The sequence below is a fragment of the Mobula birostris genome, unplaced genomic scaffold, assembly GCF_030028105.1.
Source record: "Mobula birostris isolate sMobBir1 unplaced genomic scaffold, sMobBir1.hap1 scaffold_1525, whole genome shotgun sequence".
NCBI classification, from domain to species: domain Eukaryota; kingdom Metazoa; phylum Chordata; class Chondrichthyes; order Myliobatiformes; family Myliobatidae; genus Mobula; species Mobula birostris.
The window spans coordinates 109-19,811 of NW_027274566.1; the positions used below are offsets into that span (position 1 = coordinate 109).

Here is a 19,703-nt window from a genome sequence, read left to right on the forward strand (position 1 = left end):
GACCAATAATCCCGTGGGAAAGCCTCTTTGTTCAAGATGGATTTCCAGTGACCTTCGGAAGGTGCTGTGTGCTTTCACACAGATGGAGGGAAGGTCCAGCACGCGATTTACAGAGAAGTTCAAGATTTCAGCTCCACTGTATACGTGACTTTTTAAGTAGAATGGGCCCTTTTTGTTTTTTTCTCTTTCTTTCCTTTAATAACTGTTTGCTTAAGTTAACATTCTTAAATATACTCCTGAATAATTCTATGTAGTGAACAATCTGTTATTTTCTGCTGACAGGCGATTGCCAGGGGCAGTAAATCACACAACATTCACACAAACCGGGGTTTGGGTAGGCGAGACATCCCAACCTCACGGATTTTGCGGGACCAAAGTCACATACGCCTTAGATGATACTTGGGGTCACTGGCCATGGCAAGTACTTTCGGCACAATGGTGGATTCTGCCCAGTCTTTGCCAAACTTCTCCACCAACTTGGTCAAGTTGTTGGTCGCGGCCTCGCGAATGGCGTACACTGCAAGACAGCATTCACAGGTCAAGAAATGATCTGATCGCCGTTACTACTTGATTTTCAAATATGTACCTTGCTGATAAAATACAAAGTTCCAAAATGAAATGCTCGTACCACCTTCTTCAAAGTGTCAACCTGTTCCATACCAAGTTACACACAGTGGAGGAAATTATGCACTTGGAAAGTAGCATTTTAATATACTTATTTATCATTGATTTTTTATTGAGATACAGTGTGGAACAGGCCCTTCTTGCCCTGCGAGCCACCCCCCGATTATCCCTAGCCTAATTACAGGACAATTTACAATGTCCAGTTAACCTATCAACCAGTAGGTCTCTGGGAGGAAGCAGGAGCACCCAGACGAAACCCACGCGGTCACGCGGGGAACTTATAAACTTCTCACAGGTGGCAGTGGGAATCAAACCCAATTGCAAAGTGTTGCGCTAACCAGACGCCACTGTGTCGCCCCATTAGATACTTAAAAAATACTTCGAATAGGTTACCATTATTTATTACTAATTATTGTAATTGAATAATTAGTCATTGTTCAAGCCCTAACTGCAATATTCAGATTCCAGGGTAAAAGGGACCTACACTAAAAGGAAAACAGTCCAAATCAAATTTGTTGTTAATTTTATTGGCCTTTAATCAAAATGCACTTTACTTTAAAGAAAAATCAGCCCTGCCATTTTTGGGAAATTACTTGCACAGGGAAAAAATCCTCATCTGCCATTCATTTATAAAAATGATAAGGATGTGAATATCACTTGCAAACAGTTGCAAGTATAAACTACATCTTGACTGACAACAGTACAGAAGCTCAGCTTGAAAGCTCCCATTTAAATGGCTGAGAGATAGTACGGTGGGTGACACACAGAGTACACCTGAGTGGCCCAAGTCTTAGGAGAGGCTTCTGGCATCAATTAAATACCACAACTCGCTTACACCAAGAGAACGAAGAGAACTATCATTTACAAAACACACAGGACCTGAGTGATGTTGCCTTGAGCAAAGCCGGCTTGAGTACAGCATAGCTTCGACCACCAGGCAAGAAGAAAACCAGGGAGGCACTGCAGATGGAACAGGCGGCTTCTGGAAACGTAGGCAGGATTAAGAACTTGTACACAGAGGGGGCAGAAAAAAAGGTGTGGATGAGCTGGCATGAGATCACGTTGGGAGATGCACAGCTGTATCTGTGACTTTCTGCCCATTCATTGGCCTGCTCTGTTGAGTGTCTCCAGAATTTTCAGTTACTATTTCAGATTTGCAGCTCCGCTGCTTTTGGAATAAGAGGCAAGGAACCGTAGTGGATCGTGTGTCTACCCCGGGTGCTCAGATTCCCCCCCCAACACCCCACAGAGTCTGGAGACGTCCCGCTTAGTAGTCTCATTGGTCATTGTAAACTGTCCTGTGATGAGGCAAGGGTTAAATCAGCTGGTTGCTGGGCGGTGTGTCTCGTTGGGCCTGTTCCATGCTATTCTGGAATAATTAAACGTATCGGTCAAAGTCAAGTCTGTTTCTTGTTGCCATGTGTACAAGAGTACGACAAGATTGCTTGCAGCAGTAATAACTGGGGGGGAGGGGGGCGCCGGTGTTTGAACTATGATGGTATTGGACATTGGGCAGGAACCTGGGAGTACAAACTGGGATGAATGCACTCAGAAACACACAATTGAAATGTGGAAGTCGTTTTGGGCTTCACTTGGATGGAGCTCTGCAGAGTTTTGTCCCACTGAGACAGGGAAAGAACAGAAGGATGAAGGAGCCATGCTTGACAAGAGATGCGCAACAGCTAGTCTAGAAGCATAGGATGCAAAGATCAGCCTGGGCTCCAGAAGGTTACAATGTGGCCAGGGAGGGAGTGAAGAATGGACTTCGGAGAACTAGGAGGGGCCACGAGAAGGACTTGGTGAGTTGGATTCAGGAAAACATACTTGAAAAACAGGAGGATGGCCAGAGTGAGAGTCTGGGCCGGCCAGAGCTAAAAGAGGCAAAATGTTTGGAGTGGAGGACTTTGGGGGAGATCCGCAATGAATACTTTTCTTTAGTAATCACCAGTGTGAGGGACCTTGATGCTTGCGAGGGCAGTGATATGCTACAACATGTTAACATTGAGAAAGAGGATGTTCTGGAATTTTGAAAAGCCCTAGGATAGATAAGTCCCCGGGTGCCAGATGTGATATACCCCAGGGTTACTACGGGAAGCAAGGGAAGAGATTGCTGCACCTTTAGTGACGATCTGGGCATCCTCACTGGCCAGTCCTCACCGGAGGAAGTACCAGATGATTGGAAGTTGGCAAATGTTATTTCCTTGTTCAGGAAAGAGAGTAGGGATGACCCTGGGAATTATGGACCAGTCAGTTTTACTTCACCGGTGGGCAAATTACAGGAGAAGATTCTTACAGACAGGATTTACAAGAAGCATAGTCTGGTTCGGGAGAGTCAGCATGGCTTTGTGAGGGGCATGTCGTGTCTTGAGCCTGACCCAATCCTTTGAGGATGTGACAAAGCACGATGAAGGATTTTTGGTTAGGCACCTGGTAGGGTCACTCAGCATCATGGAAGCACCAGGAAGATGACTTTGACAACTTTGAAGGACTTTCGTTCAACAGAAGTAATGATTCATCAAGGCTATACTCACCGTGATCCACCAGCCACGTCATGCACAAGGAGTTCAACTTCTCATCAAAAAACTCCACTCCCTAAACAGGTTTTGACAATAAAAAGAATGTTGATAAAATAACCCCTCGAATTTCTAGTAGAACATGCCAACTTGCCACATTTGCATTCTAGCCGTCTTCATCTTTCGCTCCTTACCAGTACAGTTTGCTAACTCCTTTGAGCCAATGGTGTGCCAAAGCTTCCAGATTTTTCATGAAGTATATTAAGCACTCTTCGAATGTTGTGGAAGCCCTGCCTTCCCTTACAAATCCATTTTGGTCAGGGTGGACCATTTTTGGCAACAGTGGCTCCAGCCTCCTAGCTAATACCTTACAGAGAATTTTGAGATCATTGTTCAGAAGTGAGATTGACCTATAAGATCCACAAAGGGATGGTGGTTTTCCAGGTTTTAACAGTAGCGTAATTGCTGCCATATTAAGAGAGGGGGCAAGGGATCCAGTGTCAAATAACTCCTGATACATATCAGGCAGAGGTGGTATTAGTTTAGTCTTAAAGATTTTATATATTTCAATCGGAATTTCCATTGGGCCCAGGAGTTTTCCCTCCCTTCATGTTAGTTATAGCTGCAGACAATTCGTTAGCCTCTGAGTTAAACTCCAGCGAGGTCAAGGACGTTTCATCCAGGGGCATAAATTCTAACAAGTCGAGAAATTCCTTTTGTATTTGTGGAGCTGAATCTGAATATTCTGAGCTGTACAGATTTTGGTAAAATCTCAAAAAGATATTGTTTATTTCCTCTGCGACAACCGTTGTCACCCCCTCATCTGATTGTATGGAGTTTATTGCCCTTTCTGTTTGGATCTGTTTGATGTGCAGGCCAAAGGCTCACTTATTATCATGTACAACTCTGAGATTTGTCTTCCCCAGATAGCCATGAAACAAAGAAAAAACATGAAAGTCATTGAATAGCATCCTGATCATCAGCCCCCCCCCAAAACCACCCCTCCCTCCACACAGAAAATGGAACAGCAACAACCCCAGCCCACCCCCCGCACAAAAACCAACAGAACATTTTACCCCCAAACACCCTCCCCTCGCACAACAAAATGAAAAGAAACAGGCAATATAAAAACAGAATATAAAATCCCTAAGTCTGACAAAGTCCGCAGTCCTTAAACAGGGGTCTAAACCTGATGGTCTAAACCAGGGGTTTCCACCCCTGCTTGGTTAATGGTCAATTAAAAAAAAGGTTGGGAGCCCCAAGTCTAAATTAAGACTACCCATGTCACTGGGCTACAAGTATAATTGCTACTATCGCACATTTGCTTCTGGTGCAAAAGGAAAGAAGATGTTCAAAGTTATTTCCGTCTTTAAACTAAAGTATCAATTTGATATAGGCAGTCATTTCCATTCTGCAAATCATCCATATGGAAGCATTGCTAATAGACTATAAAAACATTTTAGAATAAACCACCCACCAGCAGCCCTGCAAGCAGAGGCATGTACTCGATTATCGCAAGGCGCACTCTCCATTTGGCATCTTCTGCTAATTCTACAATGGCTGGCAGGAGAGACTGTGATAACTGGTGAATTCCTGGAAAAGAAACACATAAAATGATTAAATGAAAACCTAGACAGATATCTCAGTCAACACGCACAAAATGCTGGAGGAACTCAGCAGCCCAGGCAGCACCTACAGAAACGTCGACTGTACTGTTCCCCATAGAAGCTGCCTGGCCTGCTGAGTCCCTCCAGCATTTTGTGTGTCTTGTTCGGATTTCCAGCATCTGCAGATTTTCTCTTGTTTGTCATTAGATATCTCAGTCATGTTGCCATCCTGCTCCACGTTTTTATGATCCACCTGGTCAGTCACGGATCATTCTTAAATAATTTCTTCTACAGTTTGATATTCTAGTTTATATAAATCATGGAACAGAACCGGCCCTATAACCCACAATGTTATACTTAAATTCCTAATCAAGTGGGCAATCTAATCTACACGATGTCCATATTCTTCTGCTTTCCTCACATTCGTGTGCTTATCTAAACGTCATTAAAAGTCCCCGATATATCTGCCTCCACCATCACTCCAGGCAGCCAACACCATGTTAAAAAACCAGCAACACACACAAGATGCTGGAGGAACTCAGCAGGCCAGGCAGCACCTATGGAGAAAAGGACAGTCGACATTTCTGTCCAAAACCCTTCGGCAGAACTCAGCCCTTTGGGAGAGGGGGAGAGGGGGATGGGACGGGAGAGGGGGATGGGACGGGAGAGGGGGCAAGATGTGACTCATGCTTGGACACTGAGCTTTTCCAGTTACAAGCAGTTCACACTGATAAATGGTGCCTGAATCCTCGTTTCAGGCCCACCCAAAATACTGAGGGACTTTTTCCTGAAGTGAATGAGATGAGTTGCTACATTAATTTTAGATAGACTGTATAACTAGCCAAGAATTTGAGAAGGCATATTACCTTAACATACTGCAAGATGTGACTTATTGTGACAGTCTCCCTGCAATCTACTGGCAAGTTTTCACAGAAATCTGCAAGATAGAGTACTGCATGTTAAGAGAGTTATTCTCAAACAAAACAATGGCCCATGTATTCTGTGCCGATCCATTTAAATTGCCTACTCCCATCAACCTGCATCTGGACCATAGCCCTCAATACCACTACCCATCCAAACTTCTCTTAAACGTTGAAATCGAGCTTGCACGCACCACTTGCGCTGGCAGCTCGTTCCACACTCTCACCACAATGATAAATCAATAAAGTTTAACAGATTAAGCAATTGCTGAAAAGCATCTGCCTTAACATTTGTATCTTCTCAGAAGATAGTGGCAAGAGAAAACATACGTTCTGAAGCACAATTTAAGTCGCACAAGAAAAGCAAGGCCAGCACATACAGTGTAAACATCAAGAGTCAGACAGCACAGGTTCAATTCTGGCACATCTGTACGGTCTCCCTGTGACGGTATGGGTTTCCTTCGAGTGCACATTTCATAAGTTAACTGGTCATTAACTGGTAAATCGTCCCGTGATTAGGTCAGGATTGAATTGGGGGATAGCTGGGCAGTGTGGCTCAGTGTACCTATTCTGCACTGTAATCTTACTAAATAGATATTCAGAGGTATCAAATTGGCCCACTCCTCCTCTATGGTGTCGGCCAAGTTGTTCTGGTGCAAATTAACTCAATGAGTTGGCATTAATGTACCAGCTACTGAAGATGACTGGCAAAGAACTTTGGCAGGCACATCACAATTCACTTGAAACATCTGATTTATGGAAACTGGGCAGGCCAAGACGACTAATGTTGCGATACTTATCCCGGCCAGCTCCCCTTTGCATGAAGACAGAATCCATGACTAAACTACCACAATCTGAAAGGCTAAATATAACTCATGCATTCCTTTTCAAAACGCATGATTGGAGCCAGATTTTGTGGATGAAGTGGGTCCATCTGGGAAGCAAACTCACAATATTTCTACCTTTGTCTACTAGCTTGCTTACTTGAAAGTAGGGAATCCACATTACACTACCAAGGACGGTTCATGAAGCAATCCCTTTCGCATCTTCGTTTTACTTCAGAGGCTGTCCTCTCCAATCTGGTGACTCGATTTTGGGCTGATCGGGCACTTTGCTGTTTCCAAGTGCTTCATAAGCCCACGGTTGCCTCCACCTCTCGCCGATTAAAGCGCTGAAGAAGATTGAAATCAAGTCAGGCGCGCAGGGCCAGCGAGTATGCAGTGCCGTCTATCTGCCTCTCGCTGGCTGTGCTGGAGAAGGCGCCAGCTTGTGGCAGCCTCTCACTGGCTGTTCCCAAAGGAAGGGCCTCACACTCAAGTGAATCTCCCTCTCTCCCCCGATGCTGTCGGCCGATGGTACCTGAGCATGCTTTAATCGAAGTAGATTTCGACTCATTCAGGTTTATGATGTGCTCTAGTTTCTAGTTCCAGTTTATCTCTCTATGTGATGATGTGCTTCTGCAGACACAATCGGTGGACAGTGGTGTGGCTGTGTGGCCCAACATCCACCCCAGTTTCTTTGATGAAAGATCCGATCAAGTGACACGTACACGAGAAAAGATGCAGCTTATTAGGCAGTCAATGATTCCTTAAGGTTGTCATGGCCAGGGGCAGTAATGGGGACAAGCACCCACCACAGACTAAATGCTCCTAATGGCATGCACCTCAAACAGCCTCTCACACCAAGTCCAGCTCCTGGCCTTTGCATGTGGCTTACTGACAGCAGAAGGCAGGTCACTGACACTTCAAAACTGGTCACTTCGGTCAGATGGGGCTCATGGTTAGCAGCTCATCTAGGAAAAGGAAGACTCTGATCTCAAACCTCCAATGCCTTGCGGCTATACCCACTCACAGGAGTAAACCCAGAGGGAAAAATCCAGAGCCGGATTCTTCGAGGCAGTCCTACGTTGAGTTCAACGCTGTCAACCCCTGCGACGCCACTGGTACCAAACTGTATCGGTCTCTGCCAATTCTTTGGATTCATCAGATGCGTGGAGAGGGGGAGCCTGCTACATGGGCAACAGCTTACTCTCCATATCATACTGCCCTGGCTTACGTATCACGTAGACAGCTGCACGTAACATCCATGGTGGACCCTGACCAACGGAGGGCCTCAGGTTAGGCAGTCAGTGGTACAAACGTAAAGAACACCACTCACTCTTTTTCACAATCTCACAACCTTTCAAGACTCTGCACAAGCAATGAAGTGCACTTTGTAAGGAGCAGCCACCATCGAAACATGAAGTCAAGTGGCACACAATTCCTTTCCATTTGCTGTCATCCAGTTCTGGGATCAGATCAGGATGCCAAAGGGGAGGCATGCTGGCATGCTGTTCTCACTTGGAGAAGTGTCACCTGGATATGTGGTACCACATTAAATAGAGTCATAGAAAAGCACAGCGCAGAAAAGGCCCTTTGGCCCCTCTCGTCCATTCTGAACAATTCAAACTGTCTACTCCCATCTGCCTGCACCAGGACCATAACATCCCCCCCGCCCCATATCTGTACTATCCATGTACCTATCCAAACTTCTCTTAAATATTGAAATCAAAACTGCATGGACCACTTGTGCTGGCAGCTCGTTCCATTCTCATGACCCTCTGTGTGAAGAAGTTTCCCCTCATGTTCCCCTTAAATTTGTCACCTTTCACTCTTAACCCATGACCTCTGGTTGTAGTCCAACCCAACCACAGTGGAAAAAACCTGCTTGCATTTATCCCATCCATACCCCCCCATAATATTGTACCTCCATCAAATCTCTTCTCATCTTCTGCATTCTGAAGAATACAGTCCTAACCTATTCAATCTTTCCTTCTTAGTCAGGTCCTCCAGACCAGGCAACATCCTTATAAATTTTCTCTGCATTCTTTCAACCTTGTTTACATCTTTCACAGGAGTTCAAAGTTCAGGGGTGTCCAGGGAAGGGGTCGCACCTCTGGTGAAGGGGCTTGTCGTGTCCATTCCGGGGCAGCTCACTCACCTTCGCTCCCCACCGGACACTCATCTCTCCCCTGTGGCTGCAAGCAGCCATTTGCACGTGACAGCAGTCTCATACTCCGGTGAGATTGGGACAAGCCAGTCCTAGCACGCAAAGTCAGCCTCAGCGGACTGGGCGGGTGCGATCTACAGTAAAGCCCAACGGCCAGGAAGGTGGCTCTGCATCACTCCGTGGAGAACGAGGGGCATGAAAAGACACAGAAAACGTCCTGGTCATCCACTGCAAACAAGAAGACCCCAGTTTCTTCTGGCGCTTGTTCATACCACTGGACCCGGACTTCTGAGGCCAAGAGAGTGGAACTGCCACAGTGCAAAGGCTTTTCCATTTTAAAAACTCTCCCGCACAGGTTTCCTGTCATCGTCGGACAAAATGTGCAACCACCATGTGTACTATACACAACCTTGACATTTGTGTCCTTACAGGCAGCCACAAAGCAAAGGAACCCAACAGAACCCATTAAAAACAGAAAACCATCAATCACACAATGCGCAGGAAAAAAAGACAAATTGAGCAGACAAGAAACGGAAGCAAATAATGTTCAGGACTGCACTGCAAAATGCCAGGTTGTACAGCTGGATCAAAGGCTCATCTCCACTAGGAAACTTACAGGCACAGATTGCAGTGTCATTGCCCAGAACAAGAGTCTATTAATGAAGTAATTGATAGTTGTTTTTGCTGCCAGAAAGTTGTCACTGTGCTTCAGCAACAACATCTTAAACCGGATGGAAAAGACAAGAATGAGAGTTCCCAACCAACCTTTAACTTTGTTGGCCCCAGCTGCTCGCACTTCAGCCTCACAATCTTTCAACAGGTTTTGGAAAGCAGGAACCAGATCATTTTCCGCAATTTCAGGACCCACGGTTTTCTGAAGCTTTAAAGGCAAGAGAAACCAAATGAGTAACAAAGATAGAGCGGGTTTCAATAGCAGCAATCTGTGCATTAACACGTGAACAGAGGAATCACAAAGACAACACCATCTTTCTTTTCCACGCTCGTCTTGCTGCTGCCATCAGGTAGAAGGTGCAGGAGCCTCAGGACCCTCACCACCAGGTTCAAGAACAGTTACTACCCCTCAGCCATCAGGTAGAAGGTACAGAAGCCTCAGGACCCACACCACCAGGTACAAGAACAGTTACTACCCCTCAACCATCAGGTAGAAGGTGCAGTAGCCTCAGGACTCTCACAACCGGGTTCAAGAACAGTTACTACCCCTCAACCATCAGGTAGAAGGTAGAGAAGCTTCAGGACTCTCACCACCGGGTTCAAGTACAGTTATTACCCCTCAACCATCAGGCCCTTGAACTACAGGGGATAAGTAGACTTAATCGATTGAGATGTTCCCACAAGCAATGATCTTACTTTAATTACTCTTTATCTTGTTATTTCATACTCTTGTTATTTATTGCTATTTATTTATATTTGCATTTGTACTTTATCTTTTATTGATCCTGTTTACAGTTACTATTCTATAGAAATTGCCGAGTCTGCCCACAGGAAAATGAATCTCAGGGTTGTATGTGGTGACATGTATGTACTCTGAAAATATGAACTTCAAAATTGAAAATCTGAACTGTACCTTAGCTACAGACTTCATTGCAAGATTAGTTTATATGTGATCTTGAGCATAGAAAGTGCATTTTGTGATGGTCTGTCATTAGCAATGATAGCAGAACTTTATAAATACAATAAACTCCGTACCGTTCTAATGCAATTGTTTTCCAATAATGGGTTGGTGCCAATTTCACAAGTGCTCTGGCAACCTTTATCTTGTTCTGGCATATTTCCCCTTCCTTTCCAGTCCTGCTGAAGGGTCTTGGCCCAAAACGTCAACTGTTTATTCACTTCCATAGCTGCAGCCTGACCTGCTGGGTTCCTCCAGCATTTTTGTGTGTGTTACCTTATATGGAGCTTATTTTTGAACACGGGTTAGTTATCGTATAAAGACAGACAATATAACGTCTTTGCCTGTTCCAAGGGTAATAATCCTAAGCTGACAAAATGGCTGTGTTTTCTGTGTGCTTTTGAACACTGGTCCATCTGTAATTTGCTTTAATTTTCGATCAGGTTTACCGTTTTGAATTATTCAATTTTATCATGGGTGGCGGAGTGGAAATACATCTTTACCAAGAGAGGTGTAAGGCGTTCCTTCCCTCCACTAGCCTGCAGGTCACCCTTGGGCAAGGTGTAGCACCTGCTTAGCCAACCCCACCCCCCCAATCAGGGTCACGTGAAGCCATGGGGTAAGAGGAAAGAAACCCAGAGAAATGTTGCCATTGTGTTCAGATGTTTATCAATGAGTGGATACCTCATGCTCTGGTAAAGAAATAAATGAGTGGGGAGAAAAAGGGAATGGTTAGATAAATGGTGTCCATTTAGAAGCAGCAATCTTTAGTGTTACCCAGGTAAAACAGCTGTAATGATCTATCCTTGATAGTATATCCACAGATAAACCAGCTGCTTCAGTACAGATTTTACACTCATACAGAACAGAAAGATTTAATCTCAATGCTTTGGGGTGGGACCGGAATTTCCTGGCCTTAAGAGACAGAATTTTAAATTTTTAAAGAAAGGCAAAGTTGAGAAAATATTGTCGTTGATGGCTCTGAATCCGAAAGTATGGTACACAGACAACAACGTGAGCAATTGTAATCAGCTAATTTCTCAGGTCAAAAAAAACAACTAAATAATGTTATTTAATCATTAAATAATGCTTCTTAATTGTTAAATAATGTTAACCTGATCGTTAATGTTTGCAATTAACCTGTGTAGGCAATGTGCCTTTATTTTGAGGATTTGTATTACATTGTGGTGAGAAAAGCACGGAGATTTCAGTTGATCCGAGTGTTTTCCCAGGCTGGGAAAGCCTAAGACTAAAGGGCATAGATTTAATTGGAGACACAGAACGCAACAAGCTGTTCCGGCCCTTCAAACTGCACCGCCAGTAACCCACCAACTTGTGCAACAATCTACAATGACCCTTTAACATACTAACCGGAATGCTTTTGGACTGTGCGAGGAAACCGGAGCACCAGGAGGAAGCCTGAGGCAACAAGTTTTATACTGAGAACAAAGACCATCTGGTTCAAAAAACATAAACACACAGGAGATTCTGCAGATGCTGGAAACCCAGCACAAAATACTGGAGGAACTCAGCGGGCCAGGCAGCATCTATGGAAATGAAATAAACAGTCGATCTTTCGGGCCAAGACTGCTCTTCAGGGCTATAAATCTGCCGATGACACAACTATTGTTGGCAGAATTTCAGATGGTGACAAGGAGCCGAAGAGGAGTGAGATAGATCAGCTGGTTGAGTGGTGTGGCAACAATCTGGCACTTTGTCAGTAAGACCAAGGAACTGATTGTGGACCAGAGGAAGGTGAAGTTGAATCACAACCTCCCTACCCCATACCCGGTCTGTGTGAAGTCAGCAGTGGGAAGGAACCAGCAAAGTCCAGTCCATCAAAATTTTAATTTAATTAATTAATTCATGTACTACATCACAAAATTTACCACAATGACAGTAAAACCAAGGAACTGATTGTGGACGTCAGGAAGGGGAAGTCAAGGGAACACACGTCAGTCCTAATCAAGGGGACTGTGGAAAGGGTGAGTAATTTCAAGTTCCTGAGTGTCAAAGTCTCTGAGGATCGTCCTGGCTTTTCAACCTTTCGGCTCATTTTTAAACAGAACTGAAGTTCCCCTTAACTTCCTCCAGTCAAAAGTGAAAAATATCAGTGTCATCAACCTGTGCACGTGCTGAATCCCCAGATCCCTGGCACTATGCCAACAAGTTTGTTCTAAACCCCTGTCACAGGATTATCCTTCAGATACACTGAAAAAGATCTGAGCTCAATTCAGACCAACTTTGTTCTATTTCAGATCCATGTTTAAAAACAGGCTAATTAAATGAATCTGGAAAGAAACCTCAGCACCTTTTGGCATGTCAGTCAATTATATTAAAAATACACAGGTGCTTGATTTAATGATTTTTTAAAACTATATTAGAGGAACTAATCGTGTTTTCATGACTTTTGACAGAATCAGAAGGGATTCCAACTGGAACAGAAAACTTAAAGACTAGTTTTAAAACATAAATGCACCATACCATCATACCAAAGAGATGCACTTTGTGCTTTAGCAATAACACGTACTTCAGAAAATTTGTCTGCCACCACATAGCGAACACGCCAGGATTTATCGTCCATTGCCTGCCGGAGGGTCAGCATCACCAACGCTTCCAGGTCTTCCTGGGGCAGCAGCTGGGCTATGCTCACACAAGCCTCAACTGCCAACAGCCTCACCGAATCCTGTGAAAAAGATGTTCAAACCGGGATTGAGCTGGTTCTTCATTAAAAAACAAAATTAATTTACTGAAGTTAACATTAGGAAGAACTAATCTCATCAAAAAAATCATAAAAATAAATACTGACAATATAACAATTGTTTCCCAGATGATATCCGTTCAGATCACCTAGAACGTAGCAACAGGTTTCATTACTTTGCAATGTGTGCTGGAATCTTCCCAGGATACAAGTACTGGAGTGTATCAACATGCAACCTTTGATGGAAGCATTCCTTGGATTAGTATATTAGCAAATGTCATGACAGAGCAAAAATTTATTGATGAATCAATTTTCTTTCTCCTGCTCTTGAAGCACCACTCTCTGCTCAGTGAATCTCCAAGCTAATCACCCAAGTGGTCACTTTTCACCGTAGGATATAGGAGCTGAATTAGGCCATTTGGCCCATCGAGTCTGCTCTGTCATTTCATCATGGTTGATCCATTTCACCTTCAGCCCAATCTCCTGCCTTCTCCCCATATCCCTTCATCGAAACATGGAAATCTACAGCACTTTACAGGCCATCCGGCCCCAAAGTTGTGCAGACCAAGTAACCTACTCAAGAAACTGCCTAGAATTTCCCTACCGCATAGCCCTCTATTTTTCTAAGCTCCATGTACCTATCTAAGAGTCTCTTAAAAAACCCTACTGTATCCACCTCTACCACCTTTGTTGTCAGTGCATTCCACACACCCACCACTCTCTAGGTGAGAAACTTACCTCTGATGTCTCCCTTATACCTACTTTCAAGCACCTTAAAACTATGCCCCCTCATGTTAGCCATTTCAGCCCTGGGAAAAAGCCTCCGGCTATCCACACGATTAATACCTCTCATCATCTTATATGCTTCAACCAGGTCACTTCTCATGCCCTGACTAATCAAGAATCTATCAACCTCTCTGCCCTGAATATACCCAATGACTTTGCCTCTGTGACAATGAATTCCACAGATTCTCTGGATAAGGAAATCCTTCCTCATCTCCATTCTAATTGGATAAACCTCTGCTCTGAGATTGCTTCCTCTGGTCTTAGGCTGTCCCACCATAGAAAACATCCTCCCCATATCCACTCTAGAGGCCTTTCAGTATTTGACAGGTTGCAATGAGATCCCTCCCCCTCATTCTTCTGAATTCAAATGAGTACAGGCACAGAGCCATCGAACGCTCCTCGTACGACAAGCCTTTCAATCCTGGAATCAGTTTCGTGACCCTCCTTTGTACCCACTCCTGTCTTGGCACACCCTTTGTTAGATAAGGGGCCCAAAACTACCTTCAATATTCCAAGTGAAGCCTTATAAAATGTGAACATTACACCCTTGTTTTGATGCGCTAGCCATCATTGGTGGGGTCTGAACCTGAAGCAAGTGTGAACATCTCCTTGGCTACAGATGTGAAGGTTTATTTCCAGGAGTCACTGGACAGTAACCAGAAGAGAAGCTTACTCAACACCAAGGAGCACACGTCCAACCGTTAACCAGAAGCTAGGTGAGGGTCAAAGTGTCCATCCCAGCTCCCCTTCAGCGTACTATTTCTGTACGACTCTGGCTCCTTAGTACACGAGGATACTGCGGACTGCGTCAAGCCTTTTGCCCGGGATACTTTAGGTTGGAGGAATATGAAAGGACACACACTGATTAAACAGTTCGCTCTTCAGGCAAAAGCCTCAAGATAACCACCTTCTTGGAGGAGCATCTCCAGCTGGAGTACTGGAATGGTGTAATCATGTCGATAGATTGACAGGCACCGCTTCCATCTGCTGTGGACAAAGGAACTTTATAAAGCAGGGGCTCCCAACCTGGGGCCCCTCGGTTGATGGCAGGGGGTCGATGGCGTAAAAGAGGGTTGTGAACCCCGGTTACAAAGGTGAACAGATGGTGCAGACTACGACAACAGAAACTTTGCAAGCAGGAAGTGGCATTAACAAGGCGTAGCATATTGAGTACGTAGACATATTAACCAGACGCAACTCAGTTCTTTGCCACGGACACACCATCCGTACTAATCTTTCCCACTTCCAGCTCATCCATACAGTAAAATGCAAACGGTAATGTTGGGGGGGAGGTGTGAAATCATGCAATTGCTCCAGTGAGCGGAATGACAGACAGCCTGTGACCGGAATGAGCCAAGTGCTCTCCGTTATTTCACACACTGCCATGACGTGTGGGATACAGAGGCTCCTCAGTACAAGCAATTGATACACATGTGACATAAAGCCAAGGTGACAGCAGCAGCTTCAGGAAGATAAATCATGACAAGCCATGGGGAATAAGATCACCTTTCTTCACTATAATCCACGCTTCCCTCATCCACGTCACCTGCATTCCCACCCCACAAGCCTTTCCAGCGCATCAGTGTCTGTAGCCCCCACCACCCACAATAGACTCCTAGACTAATCTCAATCCTCCGCTATCTGCAAGAGGCCTCTGCCACTAATCACACCCCCCTTCACCCACCCCACCCTTCAGGGTTCCACGCCACTCATTCATCCTCGCCGCTCTCCCCGAAAGCAAGACAAGGTCTACACTCGCCCATTTGCCTCCGTTCAGGGCTGCAAACAGTTCTTGCAGGCGAAGCGGTGCTTTCCTCTCGGGGCTATTCGCTGTATCTGGAGCTCCTGCCGTGGCCTCCTCGACATCGGAGGACCAACACAGATGGGGTTGGGGAGGGGGCGGTTCTTCATCGAGCACCTTCTCTGGGTCCGCTGACAGAGCCAGGGTATCCCAATGGCCACCCACTTCAATTCGACTTCCCGCTGCCACCCCAGTATCTGCTCTACAACTACATACCTGCTCATCAGAAGCCAGGGAAGTGAAGAGGGGTATAATGTCACTTTTCAAAAACTCCAGCTCCACAACCTTTGCAAATTCACCCAACTTTGATGCTGCTGCCTGGCGGACCACTGGCGTGTCATCTGAGCACAAGCTGTGGAAAAGTCTGCAGAAAAAATAAAATTAAAGGTCACATAGGAGTAGTCGCCCATTGATGCAGAACTTAACAATTCGCAAGCAGAAATACAAGCACTAAAAATTGACATTTTTGCAATTAATGTTTCTAAATCAGAAGCTACTAAAATATTTTGCTAAACCCATCATCATTATGTGCTGTGTCATATGCTATGGGTGGTCACGGTCTTTCCATGACCCTGATTGTTCTCCGTAAAGTTTTCTCGAGAAGTGGTTTGACATTTCCGCCTTCTGGGCAGTGTGTGTCTTTACAAGGTGGGTGACCCCCAGCCCATTATCAATACACTTCAGAAACTGTCTACCTGGCGTCAGGGGTCGCATAACCAGGACTTGTGATCTGCACCGGCTGCTCATCCACCACCTGATCCCATGGCTTCACCTGACCCTGATCGGGGCGGGGGCGGTGGGGAGGGGTTGATGGTATCGAAGCAGGAGCTACACCTTGCCCAAGGGTGGCCTGCAAACCAGCAGGAGGAAGCCTTACACCTCCTTTGGTAGACACGCATCTCCACCACACCACCCAAAAATCCAATATTTGTGGTATTCAGATTTTATCCTGAGAAATACTTCAAGATAGCAACAGAATATAGAAATTTACTGCACATTACAGACCCTTCAGCCCACAATGTTGTGCTGACCACGTAACCTACTCTAGAAGCTGCCCAGAATTTCCCCACCATACAGCCCTGTCTTTTTCTGAAACAACTGACTGTATCTGAAAGTTTACACAAATGACACCACAAAAAATTTTAATTCAGGGAGTAAAGCGGCTGGAAGTGAACCCCAGATGTGGGACTCCTGCACTTGGAGCAGAACAGAGCCATTGGTTGTGGACTGCAGGGGCACACAGTTACCAAAGCAACCTTCTCCTCCGACAAAACTCAAACACCTCCGAACAAGTGAAATCCTCTGCGCGCCAGATTAATCAAAATGGCCCTGAAGCAGAGCAACAGGCTTGACAAGACACGGCTCTCAAAAAGAGCACGCCTTTGTAAATGACAAGGCCACTTCAACCCCACAGCCGAGAGTAAGCGATGAGCACCACTCGACTATGATGCACCTCGGCTTTTGCTCCTTCCTCACTAAAAACACACAAAAAACCTTCAGTTTATGTCATTAAAAACAAAAATGCCACACTTTCTGTGCTATTTTGGGGCTGATTATTCTCTAAACTAGAAACTTCTACCCACTCAGTTAAAACAAGGTCCTGTCCACCATGGTGGTAGCATCTTATCGTCAATAAAACCAAATTATACTGAAATTGGGTGGCAGGAAGGAAATACGTCCCTGCCAAAGGAGGTGTAAGGCACTCCTTCCCTCCACTAGCCTGCAGGTCACCCTAGGGCAAGGTGTAGCACCCGCTTAGCCTCCCCGATCAGGACTACGTGAAGCCGTGGGAGCAGGTGGTGGACGGTTGTATGAGCAGCAGGTGCAGATCTCAACTCCTGACACTGACACCAGGCAGACAGTCTCGGAAGCGTATTGATAATGGGCTGGGGGTCACCCGTCTTGTAAAGACACACGCTGCCCAGAAAGAAGGCGATGGCAAACCACTTCTGTAGAAAACTTCGCCAAGAACAATCATGTCCACGGAAAGACCCACGATCGCCCACACCATACGACACGGTACATCATGAGCGATACTACAGGATGTAGATTTTCTACAATAATACAGTAATATTCCTAGCTAACTTCTATCATGTTCATTTGCAGCATTCCAAGGGAGGAAAGTACTTACTGACGCAGCTCGGTCTTTACAGAGCTGGATACCCGAGGGTAGCAGACACTGAAAAGGCTGCATGCCGAAGTCCTGGACGTGAACCAGTCACCACAAGTCAGGCGCTTGACCAGTGGCACAAAGTGGACTTCTAGGTCTGCAGGAGAGTGCTCGTGTGAGATGGCTCGCAGTGAATCGATGGCTTTATCTCGTACTACCGATTTTTCCACCGTTGCCAGGTTCTCCAAGGGAGGCTGATTAGTGGGAAAGAATTAAACTGAAACACATCTTCGTTTTACTCTACTTCTAAGAAACACAATATTTAGAAACAATCTTTAAGATAAATTCTTAAATTGCTGAGAATTAAGAATTCTCATAAAGAAAATGAGACAGAGAAACATTTAAAGGCAGAACAATATACAGCCGTGCTGGAGGACAAAACACAAACTATCAAAAACTGTATAAATCAAAGGACATATTTTCTCAATCACAGAAATTCTGAAGGTTCCTAACCCAGAAAACACTGTACTAATATTAAATAAATGGAAATTATACTGACACGTCCCTAATTATCAGCAATTACTATTTCGTCTTCACATTAAGTACCAATAATTGTTCAGCCTATGAGGTTTTAATATGCAAATAAACATGAAGCTGCCTGTCATAATAATTTTGCCAAAGTTTGAGGTAAGCCCATGGTCATCCACTTTGTAGGAAGAAATAAAAGTGTAAACTACTTTCTAAATTGGGAGAAAATTCAAGAATCTGAGGTGCAAAGGGACTTGGGAGTCCTTGTGCAGCATTCACTAAAGGTTAACTTGCAGGCTGAGGAAGGCAAATGCAATGTTAGCAGTCATTTCCAGAGGACTAGAATATAAAAGCAGGGATGTAATGTTAAGGTTTTATAATGTATTGGTGAGGCATCATTTAGAGTATTATGAGGAGATTTGGGCCCCTCATCTCAGAAAGGAGGTGCTGACATTGTGCAGAGTTTAAAGGAGATTCACAAAAATAATACTGGGAATGGAAGGCTTGTCACGTGAGGAGCGTTTGATGGCTCTGGGCCTGTACTCGCTGGAGTTCAGAAGAATGAGAAGAGACCTCATTGAAACCTATCAAATGTTGGAAGGTCTGAATAGAGTGGATGTGGAGAGGATGTTTCCTATGGCAGGGGAGTCTAAGGCTAGAGGACGCAGCCCCAGAATAGAGGGATATGCTTTTAGAATGAAAATGATGAGGAATTTCTTCAGCCAGAGGGTGGTGAATATGTGGAATTCTGTGCCACAGGTGGCTGTGGAGATCAAGTCATTGGGTATATTTAAGGCAGAGATTGATAGGTTCTTGATAGGTTCATGGCATCAAAGGTTACTGGGAGAAGACTGGGGAGTGGGGCAGAGGAGGGGAAAAAAGATCAGCCATGATTGAAAGACAAATTGATAAGACTCTTGATTAATCGCAGCATGAAAGGATACAGGGAGAAGGCAGGAGATTGGGGCTGAGAGGGGAAAATGGATCGATGGGCCAAATAGCCTAACTCTGCACCTATATCTTAATAGAACTATTCAAACAACAACTGTGCCCACGTTTCAGTTTAGAATTGCAGGCATCACAGGGGCTCCGAGAAAACGTTTCTGAATTGCTATTTTCTGTAATACAAAGCCACGCCATCTCAGCGTTCTTCAAGAAACACTGCTAAGAGTTTGTGATATTTTATATACAGCCTCCATCCACACATGAGCGAATTGGATTCCTTACGTAAATGCTTTAAGAATTCTCTGCCTGTACTCGCAGGTAATTTTACACAAAAAGAAAACAGTTTTGAAAGGAGTATCAATACAAAAAGAACGTACACACTGTATATGCAACATACTGACGCTGGAATGTCTAATTTGGAACAACTGCAAACAATAAAGTAAAACATGGAACAGTACAGTACAGAAACAGGCCATTCGGCCCACAATGTTGTGCTGAACCAGCTAAAAAGAAAACAGAAACCACCAAGAACTGATCCCTCCTACCTACA

At 44.8% G+C, this 19,703-nt stretch overlaps 1 protein-coding gene across 1 annotated transcript in view; it reads right to left on the reverse strand.

Annotated features, from left to right (window-relative positions):
• Window positions 1-385: 385 nt before the first annotated feature.
• The window catches only part of LOC140192495 (serine/threonine-protein phosphatase 2A 65 kDa regulatory subunit A beta isoform-like), a gene marked incomplete at its 3' end in the record, with an annotated part of 39,947 nt that continues 20,629 nt past the window's right edge, over window positions 386-19,703 (reverse strand). The window contains exons 5-12 of the mRNA XM_072250082.1: window positions 17,702-17,934; window positions 15,787-15,934; window positions 12,813-12,968; window positions 9,418-9,532; window positions 5,583-5,681; window positions 4,615-4,730; window positions 3,156-3,216; window positions 386-517 (exon numbers count right to left, since the gene is read on the reverse strand). Of these exons, the coding sequence (XP_072106183.1) occupies window positions 386-517; window positions 3,156-3,216; window positions 4,615-4,730; window positions 5,583-5,681; window positions 9,418-9,532; window positions 12,813-12,968; window positions 15,787-15,934; window positions 17,702-17,934 (1,060 nt within the window). The remainder of the gene's footprint in view (window positions 518-3,155; window positions 3,217-4,614; window positions 4,731-5,582; window positions 5,682-9,417; window positions 9,533-12,812; window positions 12,969-15,786; window positions 15,935-17,701; window positions 17,935-19,703) is intronic.